This window comes from Sinocyclocheilus grahami, unplaced genomic scaffold (genome assembly GCF_001515645.1).
Source record: "Sinocyclocheilus grahami isolate Dianchi unplaced genomic scaffold, SAMN03320097.WGS_v1.1 scaffold1222.1, whole genome shotgun sequence".
NCBI lineage: Eukaryota > Metazoa > Chordata > Actinopteri > Cypriniformes > Cyprinidae > Sinocyclocheilus > Sinocyclocheilus grahami.
This window is the reverse complement of record NW_015506401.1, coordinates 66,884-79,383: the sequence shown is the minus strand read 5'-3', so window position 1 is coordinate 79,383 and position 12,500 is coordinate 66,884. Positions and strand designations below refer to the sequence as shown.

General features: G+C 40.7%; 2 protein-coding genes across 2 annotated transcripts in view; one reads left to right on the top strand and one right to left on the bottom strand.

The window, feature by feature from the left end:
- The window catches only part of slc24a5 (solute carrier family 24 member 5), a 10,625-nt gene extending 3,351 nt beyond the window's left edge, over positions 1-7,274 (top strand). The window contains exons 4-9 of the mRNA XM_016254071.1: positions 1-52; positions 141-241; positions 1,541-1,824; positions 2,514-2,720; positions 6,493-6,594; positions 6,669-7,274. The exon at positions 1-52 is cut by the window's left edge and continues 52 nt beyond it. Of these exons, the coding sequence (XP_016109557.1) occupies positions 1-52; positions 141-241; positions 1,541-1,824; positions 2,514-2,720; positions 6,493-6,594; positions 6,669-6,991 (1,069 nt within the window). The 3' untranslated portion in view covers positions 6,992-7,274. The remainder of the gene's footprint in view (positions 53-140; positions 242-1,540; positions 1,825-2,513; positions 2,721-6,492; positions 6,595-6,668) is intronic.
- Positions 7,275-10,053: 2,779 nt separating this feature from the next.
- The window catches only part of LOC107568149 (myelin expression factor 2-like), an 11,021-nt gene continuing 8,574 nt past the window's right edge, over positions 10,054-12,500 (bottom strand). The window contains exons 13-16 of the mRNA XM_016254012.1: positions 11,619-11,675; positions 10,714-10,892; positions 10,361-10,412; positions 10,054-10,280 (exon numbers count right to left, since the gene is read on the bottom strand). Coding sequence (XP_016109498.1) covers positions 10,117-10,280; positions 10,361-10,412; positions 10,714-10,892; positions 11,619-11,675 — 452 coding nt within the window. The 3' untranslated portion in view covers positions 10,054-10,116. The remainder of the gene's footprint in view (positions 10,281-10,360; positions 10,413-10,713; positions 10,893-11,618; positions 11,676-12,500) is intronic.

Genomic DNA, 12,500 nt, shown 5'->3' with positions numbered 1-12,500 from the left:
CGTCTATAACCTGCTGTGCATCTGTGCGGCGTGTGGCCTGCTGACCTCTGCGGTGCGTGACCTCACACACACACACACACACACACACAACACGCTCGTTATTCACGTGGTGTAAGCGTGTGCATGTGTGTGTTTTACAGGTGGGTCGTCTCTCCTGCTGGCCGTTGTTCAGGGATTGTGTGGCGTACGCCATCAGCGTCACCGCAGTCATCGCCATCATCTCAGATAACAGAGTTCACTGGTGAGTCTGTGATGATTCTGAGCCTCAGACACACTCTGAGTCTGAACAAAACAGTTTTTTATAAAAATGCTGTGTTTGATCAGTTAGTAAAGTAGCAGCACACTGTTCATAACAAGTACGCCGGACACGTCCTGAAAAGCAAAGCCAAAACATTGGTGCAAACATCTGGTGGCTGGCTGCAGTAAAGGTCATTAACCCCGCCCTCTCCGTGTAAGCTATTGGACATAAGTCGAGCTAAAAATTCTAATTATACTTCAAATATATTTTTCCCAAAGATAGATTCAATCATTAGTTAGGTAGTTCTTGTCACGCTGATATGTTTTTTTTTTTTACAAGTTTGCGTTTAGTTTGTTATTTGATGCTATAAAAACGGGGTGTGGTGTAATGACTGTGAGCTCGCAACGGGTTTGCAGGAGTTTGGGCGGGACTTTGATACAGCAGCTCCACCTCACGATCACTCCTGCGCAGACTGGGGCTCCAAATGAATCAGTACTGCGCAGACTCAGGCTCCAAACGAATCAGTACTGCGCAGACTCAGGCTCCAAATGAATCAGTACTGCGCAGACTGGGGCTCCAAATGAATCAGTACTACGCAGACTCAGGCTCCAAATTAATCAGTGCTGCGCAGACTGGGGCTCCAAATGAATCAGTACTGCGCAGACTCAGGCTCCAAATGAATCAGTACTGCGCAGACTCTGGCTTCAAACGAATCACTGCTGTGCAGACTTGAGCTCCAAATGAATCAGTGCTGCGCAGACTCTGGCTCCAAATGAATCAGTACTGTGCAGACTCAGGCTCCAAACGAATCAGTGCTGCGCAGACTCAGGCTCCAAACGAATCAGTACTGCGCAGACTCAGGCTCCAAACGAATCAGTACTGCGCAGACTCAGGCTCCAAACGAATCAGTACTGCGCAGACTCAGGCTCCAAACGAATCAGTACTGCGCAGACTCAGGCTCCAAACGAATCAGTACTGCGCAGACTCAGGCTCCAAACGAATCAGTACTGCGCAGACTCAGGCTCCAAACGAATCAGTACTGCGCAGACTCAGGCGCCAAACGAATCACTTATGTGCAGATTATGACTCCAAATGAATCACTTTTGCACAGATTCTGGCTTCAAACGAATCAGTACTGCGCAGACTCGAGCTCCAAATGACATCATTTTTGCAAGATGACAACAGCCTTACTCAAAAAAAAAAGTGACGCAAACATCACTTACAGTTTGGCCAGCAAAAGTACATCATCCGCTATCTTCATAGCCCTCAGCTTTGACTGTGATCTGATGGTTGTGTCTGCAGGTATGACAGCGCCTGTCTTCTGCTGGTGTATGGCGTGTACGTGTGTGTGCTGTGTTTCGATCTGAAGATCAGTGAGTACGTGATGCAGCGCTTCAGCCCGTGCTGCTCGTGTCTGAATAAGAGCTTGCGGGAGCACGACGAACAGCAACCGCTGGTGGGATGGAGCGACGACAGCAGCCTCCGCCTTCACCGCCGCTCCCGAGCCGACAGCGGCATCTTCCAGGACGACTCCGGATATTCCCACCTCTCGCTCAGCCTGCACGGTCTTAACGAGATAACCGACGGTACGTCATCACGTCACAACCTCTTCACATCAAAACATCTTTCTGCTTTTCTGTTGCATCTCACTGTCTTTTTGTTAAAGTCTTTTTATTATCATTTTGGTAATGCCTACAAAGGATCCCATACCCGCAAAACAAATTTCTACTGCATATAACAAGCAAATAATAAATAATAATAATAATCCATTAATACAAAAAACAAATAAAAAGATGCCCCATTATATAAATTTCAGCCCAAATAAATAAATAAATAATACAAATAGTAATGACAAAAATAGATTCTTTATGGTTTTAAATACATAAATTAATAAAAATAGAAATAAAATATTTATATAATTAATATATTATTAAAATATATTAATACAATAGTAATAATAATAATAGAAAAACACACATAAAAAGCTGGTTCATTACATACATTTGGCTTATATATATATATATACGTTTATTAAGACATCATTAACTTGGAGTCCATTTCTCTAATGCATGTCAAGACCGGCATAGAATTTGTGGCTGTGAACTTGTACTGAACACATTTTTCCAGTGTAAGCTGATGCATGAGTCTCTAAGCCAATGTGCAAAAGTAGCATTTGTTTCAAGTTGAAAGTAGTTTAACTTTAAAAAAATGCATCTCATTCTGTTTAGTGTGTCTTCAGCAGCCTCACGTTTGCACGTTTCTCTCTCTCTCTCAGAGCAGAAGAGCGTGTTCACGATGCCGGAGCACGATCTGAAGCGGATCCTGTGGGTTCTGTCGCTGCCGGTCGTCGTGCTGCTGTTCCTGACCGTTCCCGACTGCAGGAGACGCTTCTGGAGGAGGTGCTACATGATCACCTTCCTGATGTCGGCCGTCTGGATCTCCGGATTCACATACGTGCTGGTGTGGATGGTCACCGTCGTCGGTAAACGTGCTTTCGTCTGTTTGTTCTGTTGTTGCAGTGATTTATCTGGTAGACAGTCATCACAGTGACCGGCAGTGCTGGGAATCAAACCCACGACCTTTGTGTTGCGAACATCAACCCGATGAGCTACAGGAATGCAAGTCAAGTTTAGTTATATAGCACTTTTCACAAAACACATAGATTCAAAGTAGCTTTACAGAAAGTCACAATGTTTTGTCTATAATGCCTTATTGGTTTTGTTCGATTACGAGATTTAAATGTTTGTCGGTTTTGTTCGATTACGAGATTTAAATGTTTGTCGGTTTTGTTCAGTTACGAGATTTAAATGTTTGTCGGTTTTGTTTGATTAAGAGATTTAAATGTTTGTCAGTTTTGTTCGATTACGAGATTGAAATGTTTGTCAGTTTTGTTCGATTACGAGATTGAAATGTTTGTCAGTTTTGTTCGATTACGAGATTCAATTGTTTGTCGGTTTTGTTCGATTACGAGATTTAAATGTTTGTCGGTTTTGTTCGATTACGAGATTTAAATGTTTGTCGGTTTTGTTCAGTTACGAGATTTAAATGTTTGTCGGTTTTGTTCAGTTACGAGATTTAAATGTTTGTCGGTTTTGTTCGATTACGAGATTGAAATGTTTGTTGGTTTTGTTCGATTACGAGATTTAAATGTTTGCCAGTTTTGTTCGATTACGAGATTTAAATGTTTGTCGGTTTTGTTCGATTACGAGATTTAAATGTTTGACGGTTTTGTTCAAAGTGAGACTAAGTGATTCTAAAAAATAGTATTTATGAAAATAAGATCGTATGTCGCAGGTGAAAAATAGCTGGACGTCAAAGAGTCTGATGTGAGTTTAACATCCTCCAAATTGAATTATCATCCATTTAATCGATGATGTTAAGAAACAGAAGATATGGCGTTAATTTAAATTAGTAATGTCTCTGATTTCAGGCAGAATTACTATTTTGTAATGTTGTTCTTCACTGTGGCTAAAAAGTACTTAAATCATGGTAAAGATTTCAGTCCTATCGCACACCTCTAAGTAGCTGCAATGCCAGTTTTGGGGAAAATTACTTTTAAAAGTAATGCATTATAATATTACACTACTCCATAAAAAAGTAACTAATTGCATTTCTTAGTTTTTATGGAAAGTACTGCATTACATTACTTTTTGTCACCTGAGCTGTGTTTGCTTATTTGTTTTTTAATAACAAAAAAATAACAAAAGTTATATTTGTGGCAACTGTAAAGGCCCTTTCACACCAAAAGTGAATTTAATAATCCTCAGGCTGAAGGAAAATCCCTCCTGATTTCTCTCAACACGGGACAGGAGAGCTGTCGGTCAACACATGGGAAAATAAAGTAACTTGCGTTACTTATCTGAAATAGTACTTCTGATATTTTGTTGTAAATCAACATTTTCCAGCATTAGTGCAGACATGCAGGTGTGATGTTGTGTGACACAGTCGCTCTTGTGATCTGCCCTTTCTGAAGTGTGTGGAATATTTCATACTGTATGCAATTGACAGAAAAAACTGCCGTTGTTCCTCCAGAGTCACATCTAGTTTTATCCTGCATGTTAGTCGTGTTTCAATTCAGTGTTGCAGGTTTTAGCATGTCTAGTTTGCTCTGATTGATTATTTCGCATTGCATTAGTTCCCAGCCGCAGTCGTCGTGTAGCTGCGCTGCAGATGTCGGGTTTTGGAGCGGGTCACATGCACCGTCTCCATTCCTGAAATGCCAGCGCTGTATCCTGAAGGATTATGATGCTGGAGACTCGAGTCTCTCCGCTCGGTCCGCGCTGGATTACGGTCGGCTGAAGCCCACGGGGTCTGTGAGAAACCATGTGATGCAGCTGCATATAATAGGATTATTATCCTGCACACGGTCACACAGATTCACATGAGCGCTGGAGAGCCGGCGGAGCTTTAGAGCGACTCTAATGATCAGGTACTGAGAGAGAAACCCTGAGGACGAGGACCTCACTCTGAACCTCCTGCCCCTCAGAGACGCCCCTCATAGATTTGTAACCTTTCAGAAAGAAGTCTCTTCTGCTCACCACGGCTGCATTTATTTGATCAGAAATACAGTACAAAACTGTGAAATATTATTATGATTTAAAACAGCTGTTTTCTATATGAATATGTGTTAAACTGTAATGTATTTCTGTGATGCGCAGCTGTATTTTCAGCATCATTCCTCCAGTCTTCAGTGTCACATGATCTTCAGAAATCAGTATAATATGCTGATCTGCTGCTCGAGAAACATTTCTGATTATTATCAATGTTGAACACAGTCGTGCTGCACAATATTTTTGTGGAAACTGTGATGCATTTTATTTTTCAGGATTCACAGATGAATAGAAAGTTCAAAAGAACGGCATTTATTTGAAATAGAAATCTTTTGTAACATTATAAACGTCTTCACTGTCACTTTTTATCAATTTAATGCATCCTTGATTAACTTTTTAGTGGTAATGTATCAGGTTTTATATTATTAAGCAGCAGATCAGCATATTATACTGATTTCTGAAGATCATGTGACACTGAAGACTGGAGGAATGATGCTGAAAATACAGCTGCGCATCACAGAAATACATTACAGTTTAACAGAGATTCACAGAGAAAACAGCTGTTTTACATTCTAATAATATTTCACAATTTTATTGTTTTTGCTGAGAATTCTGTCAAAAACATAAATATATATTTTTAGCTTTATATCTGCATTTCAAAGTTTGGCTTCCGTTCTCTCTCAATAACGTCTCATTTGGTTTAGCATGCATATTTAACACATGCAATTTTTTTAATTTTATTTTTAGCCTCAACATTGCAAAAATTCAGTACAATCTTACATTCTCACGTTAGTTTTTCATATTCTAGATATTTCATTTTAGTTACATCAAATGCCTCTAACCAATTCCTCCAATTTGATGACCAGCGAAAAACAAGAACAGTACAATTAAAAACAAATACATAAATCTATTGATAAAAATAAGTAAATAAGGGACGTTCGGGTGACTTTAAAGTAGTTAGGTCAAATAATATAGTATTTTATTGCATTAATAAAGAATTAACAAACTTTTATCTTTTGTAAAGCTGCTTATAGCTGATTTAGAATTTAATCAGTGGCTACCGTCAACTGTTTGCTTACCAACATTCTTCAAAATATCTTCTTTTGTGCTCAACAGAAGAAAGAGACTCAGGTTTGGAACGAGAGTAAATTATGACAGAATTTTCATTTTTGGGTGAACTGTCCCTTTAATGACTCCAGATAAACATGTGTCCCTGCAGCACAGAAGCAGTGTTGAGTCGCTGGGGGATATTTGTAGCAATAGCCAACAATACATTGTATGGGTCACAATTATACATTTCTCTTTTATGCCAAAAATCATTAGGATATTAAGTAAAGATCATGTTCCATGAAGATATTTTGTAAATGTCCTACCGTAAATATATCAAAACTTAATGTTTGATTAGTAATATGCATTGCTAAGAACTTCATTTGAACAACTTTAAAGATGATTTTCTCAATATTTAGATTTTTTTGCACCCTCAGATTCCAGATTTTCAAATAGATGTATTCTCAGCCAAATATTATCCTCTCCTAACAAGCTCATTTATTCAGCTTCAGATGATGCATAAATCTAAATGTCAATAAATTGACCCTTATGAGTGGTTTTGTGCTCCAGGGTCACATATATGTACTGAACTCAGTTATGTCTGATATTAAAGGGAATCTTTTAGCCATCTTAGCAGGATCTGCTGTCTGTGTTCAGGCGAGACGCTGGGAATCCCGGACACAGTGATGGGAATGACGCTCCTGGCGGCAGGAACCAGCATCCCGGACACCGTGGCCAGCGTGATGGTGGCTCGCGAAGGTAAAGAAACCCTCACACGTCCAAACGGCACACAGCGCAGAGCGTGCGGTTGATCAGTGACTCGTCTCTCGCAGGTAAAGCTGACATGGCCATGTCCAACATCGTGGGCTCAAACGTCTTCGACATGCTGTGTCTGGGTCTGCCGTGGTTCATCAAGACGGTGTTTGTGGACTCTGGGTCTCCGGTGGAGGTCAACAGCAGCGGCCTGGTCTTCATGTCCTGCACGCTGCTGCTCTCCATCGTCTTCCTCTTTGTGTCCGTTCACATCAACGGCTGGAAGCTGGACTGGAAGCTGGGTCTGGTGTCTCTGGTGTGTTACGTGCTCTTCGCCACGCTGTCCATCCTCTACGAGCTCGGGATCATCGGGAACAATCCCATCCGCGCCTGCGCCGACTGATGAGCACTGCAATGATACACAGCTGGGGAACCATCGTGTGAGGACACTTTATGGACAAAAAGTTTTTTTCACTGCATTGCTTTTAGTGCATCAGTGCCTCATGTTCATGTCAAACAATGGGCCATGAAGTGATTCTGTAACAAGGGATGCTTTTGACCTCACTGTATCATGAAACATTCACACATTCACATAAAACATTCTTTTATGCTCTTCAATCATGTTAAACTAAAGCAATAAGCCCTGTGAAGCCGTGGTGAAGGGGCGTTGTTAGGTAAATTCACTGTAAACCACGGCTTCACGGGGATTACTGCTTTTATAAAACGGTTATTCCATATACGTAGTAAGGTTTCACAAAATAAAACAGAGTAAATAAAATGTAGTGATATTAATAAACACAGTATTCTTCCACCAAACAATGTAGCTCCTCAGAAACAGTTGTGGTTGCTACAAAGTGGTTGCCGAGCAACACACAAACCTAAACAAAGGTGTGTGTTACTTTGTAGAGTCATTCACAACAGCTTCGAACACGGCTCAGCCAATCAGAGTCAAGCACCGGAACTCTCCGCTTTATAAAGTGTCATTTACCATCACATCATTAAAAGTCTAAAAAGTCATTAAAAGTACATTTTGTACATTTTTACGCTTCATCGGAACAGAATGACACTTGGTGACTTTTGTTTTGTCGCATTAGCTGTGAACACAAAAACATCATGGTGTCATCATATACATGGTTCAGATATGTTAACGGGTCATTCAAATAAAAAAAAGTATCACTTGGTACCTTTGCGGTCAAAAATGGCCGTGGCAAAAAATAGCTCATAAAAGTTGTATAAATAATGTCAGATATATCAGCGTTACAGTCTTCAGTAATTTGTCTTGTAATGAGCACATTTTTCTGGTTTCCCAGTTTATTTTCATGATGGCAAGAGCTGATTCTTTATAAAACGTTATTGCTCAGGGATTTTGATCAATGTGATAAATGAGAAAAAATCTGTTTTAACAAGAATGAGCTTGTAGTTCAAATTTAATTTGTTTAGTAATCGACCACTGACTGTATCCAAACCATTCTAACAGTGCATCATTTATTTCCACGGTATGTTCAGGTAAATGTCTACCTCAGGCAGTTCACCAGACATGTTTCTTATTACTGTAACACATTACAATAAAAATACTCTCATGGTGCACAAAAAGTGTTTTTGTTTCTATTACGTACAGAACTAAGAATTTGAAAGGCATTTCTTCATTGATGCCTCTTATAAAGCTTACGGTTAAGAACCTGTAACCTTTTAATAAACAACTACTTGGTGACTTTATTTACAATGATTTTTTAAAAATCTCAATCTTAATTTGAGTATTTGAGAAATAGCTTTTTCTTAAAGGAGAAAATAGGAAAAGAGCAGTCAAGAAATGTTTAAGAATGTTAAGAAAAAATTAAAGTTCCTAAGATTAATTATAAGTTCATGAAGTGCAAGTATTGAGAAGTATTTCTTAAGGTCTCAAATATTGAATTTCTTCCCAGGTTTAGATGTCTGATTTTCTTGTTTGATTATAAAAAAGTAATTATGTTGTATTATGTACTTTATGTAGCTAGTGTAATGAACTCAAACATCTTTGAAGACATAGAAGTTATTTTAAATTATATACAAAGATTTTTAAGAATATGAGTTCTTAAGTTTTGTCTTAAGCATATTCCTAAGAAGTATTTTTGGGAATACAAAATATTAAGATAAAAATTAACAATACAAAAATAGTCAAGAATGTGACACTTGTGTGAGATCTGACAAACTGAGACCCAGACGGAATTTACAACAGCCAGCTTTTTATTTTTTAAAATGTAGTCAGAGACAAACGTCCCACAAATTAAAATGTTACCAAAAAAGAAAAAGCTAAAGTAAAGGTGGTCTCTAACACGTGGAGCTGAAGCTGGTGAGATCGCTGATATGACAGTCATGATGTTTTTAAAACAAAACAAAAGCCGGCCTCTGTGTGTGTGTAAGAGAGTGTGTGTGTGTCTGAAAGAGAATGTGTGTGTGTGAGAGTGTGCGTGCTGAAGCTGGTGAGATCGCTGATATGACAGTCATGATGTTTTTAAAACAAAACAAAAGCCGGCCTCTGTGTGTGTGTAAGAGAGTGTGTGTGTCTGAGAGTGTGCGTGCAAGTGCGTGCGTGCGAGAGTGCGTGTGTGAGTGTGAGTGTGTGTGAGTGTGAGTGTGAGCGAGAGAGAGAGAGAGAGAGTGTGTGTGTGTGTGTGTGTGTGTGTGTGTGAGTGTGTGAGAGAGAGTGTGTGTGCGTGTGAGTGTGAGTGTGAGCGAGAGAGAGAGAGTGTGTGTGTGTGTGAGAGTGTGTGAGTGTGAGCGAGAGAGTGTGTGTGTGTGTGTGTGAGTGAGTGTGTGAGTGTGAGCGAGAGAGAGAGAGTGTGTGTGTGTGTGAGAGTGTGTGAGTGTGAGCGAGAGAGTGTGTGTGTGTGTGTGTGAGTGAGTGTGTGAGTGTGAGCGAGAGAGAGAGAGTGTGTGTGTGTGTGAGAGTGTGTGAGTGTGAGCGAGAGAGTGTGTGTGTGTGTGTGTGAGTGAGTGTGTGAGTGTGAGCGAGAGAGAGAGAGTGTGTGTGTGTGTGAGAGTGTGTGAGTGTGAGCGAGAGAGTGTGTGTGTGTGTGTGTGAGTGAGTGTGTGAGTGTGAGCGAGAGAGAGAGAGTGTGTGTGTGTGTGAGAGTGTGTGAGTGTGAGCGAGAGAGTGTGTGTGTGTGTGTGTGAGTGAGTGTGTGAGTGTGAGCGAGAGAGAGAGAGTGTGTGTGTGTGTGAGAGTGTGTGAGTGTGAGCGAGAGAGTGTGTGTGTGTGTGTGTGAGTGAGTGTGTGAGTGTGAGCGAGAGAGAGAGAGTGTGTGTGTGTGTGAGAGTGTGTGAGTGTGAGCGAGAGAGTGTGTGTGTGTGTGTGTGAGTGAGTGTGTGAGTGTGAGCGAGAGAGAGAGAGTGTGTGTGTGTGTGAGAGTGTGTGAGTGTGAGCGAGAGAGTGTGTGTGTGTGTGTGTGAGTGAGTGTGTGAGTGTGAGCGAGAGAGAGAGAGTGTGTGTGTGTGTGAGAGAGTGTGTGTGAGAGTGTGAGTGTGTGAGTGTTTGTGTGTGAGTGTGTCTCAAGCGTTGCGGTCGATACGAACATCAACCTCTCGTCCGTTGATCTTGGTTCCATTCATCATGCGGCAGGCTTTCTCTGCGCTCTCAGGAGAGTCGAAGCGCACCGTCCCGCAGCCTTTGGATTTGCCGTTCTCCATCTTTATTTCAGCGTACATCACCTGACCTGAAGAACAGAGACGTTCATTCTTAAGCTTGTAATGTTTTAAATCAAATGCTGCTGTAGTAGAAATGAGACTCGCGTACCGCAGTGACTGAACTTCTCCTTGAGCTTCTGCCAGGTCAGATCGTACGAGAGCTGCGGAAACACACACACAGACGATTCTCATCAAACACACTTCAGTGACACACACACACACTCTCATCAAACACTTCAGTGACACACACACACAGACTCACACACTCTCTCTCTCTCTCTCTCATACAAACACACACACACACTCACGATTCTCATCAAACACACACTTCAGTGACACACAAACACACTCTCATCAAACACTTCAGTGACACACGCACTCTCTCACACACAGAGACGATTCTCAACACACTTCAGTCACACACACACACACTCCATCATGTTCACTCATCATCATACGTACGTTTCTCACAAAGATCTGGCATCCGGCCTTAGACCCCGCCCCCCTGTCACTCATTCCACCCATGTGACCCGAGCCGCCTCCGTACTGGCCGAAGCCACGCCCCATGTCCATGTTCCCGCCCATCCGGTCGAAGCCGGAGTTCATGCGGTCCATTCCCATATTCACCATCGCTCCGCCTCCTGAAACACACACACATTTATATACATACTGTAGATATTACAGTGAGCAATGACGGAGTCATAACAACTGCTCAGCGTTTCTGCAGCGTTAAGTAAAGTAAAGGGAAAACTTTTTTTAAAGACTAAGTAAAGAAATGTCAGGAATAAACTGAATGGAACACAATACGTCAGAATGATCTCTAAATGTAAATGTTGTGTATAAGCAACACTTCAGACTGAAAATACAACTTCCAACAGATCTCCATTACATTTTCATTCATTTTACACAAACATACAAAAGCTTAACTATTCATAAATCAAGATTAGATAAGAAATCCTGTTTTTCCTTTGAATTAGGTTTTGACTGAGCCAATATTTGTCATTTTTTTATCCTAAATTCTCTTAATTTTGATGAATTTATTTGAAAAAAAGATTTCATATTTTGCAGTTTTTTTATATATATTTTTTTAAATGTAAGATTTAAACTATGTTCAATTTCAATGTTCAAGTCTTCATCTGTTCATTTTCTATATGAAGTAAATGTATCTTAAGGATGTTAAGATACTTGTGCTGGAAAACGAGACAGAAATCCTGAGGAAGAGATTGATTTTTAGCAGATCATGAAACATAACTTTATAACGTTCTGCTTTAATTTATGGAAGAGTGAATTAAGACTCGCAGAAACCCTTAAAAAGGGTTTACATCAAATCAGAATAAATAGCATGTGAATGTGATTTTGCGTGTGACCTAATCCAGAGCCCATGGGTCCCATCCCAGCATTCCCCATTCCTGCATATCCTCCACCTGATGGACAGAGAACAGAGAGTCAGCATCAGCTCGCCGTCCATGTTCCCGCCCATCCGGTCGAAGCCGGAGTTCATGCGGTCCATTCCCATATTCACCATCGCGCCGCCTCCTGAAACACACACACATTTATATACATACTGTAGATATTACAGTGAGCAATGACGGAGTCATAACAACTGCTCAGCGTTTCTGCAGCGTTAAGTAAAGTAAAGGGAAAACTTTTTTTAAAGACTAAGTAAAGAAATGTCAGGAATAAACTGAATGGAACACAATACGTCAGAATGATCTCTAAATGTAAATGTTGTGTATAAGCAACACTTCAGACTGAAAATACAACTTCCAACAGATCTCCATTACATTTTCATTCATTTTACACAAACATACAAAAGCTTAACTATTCATAAATCAAGATTAGATAAGAAATCCTGTTTTTCCTTTGAATTAGGTTTTGACTGAGCCAATATTTGTCATTTTTTTATCCTAAATTCTCTTAATTTTGATGAATTTATTTGAAAAAAAGATTTCATATTTTACTCTCTCTCTCTCTCTCGCACGCACTCTCTCTCACACGCACACACACACACACTCTCTCTCTCTCACACACGCACACTCTTTCTCACATGCACGCACACACACACACACACACACACTCGCTCTCTCACACGCACACACGCACTCTCACACGCACACACACGCACTCTCTCACACGCACACTCTCACACACGCACTCTCTCTAACACACACGCACTCTCTCTCACACACACGCACTCTCTCTCACACACACGCACTCTCTCTCTCACACACACGCACTCTCTCTCTCAC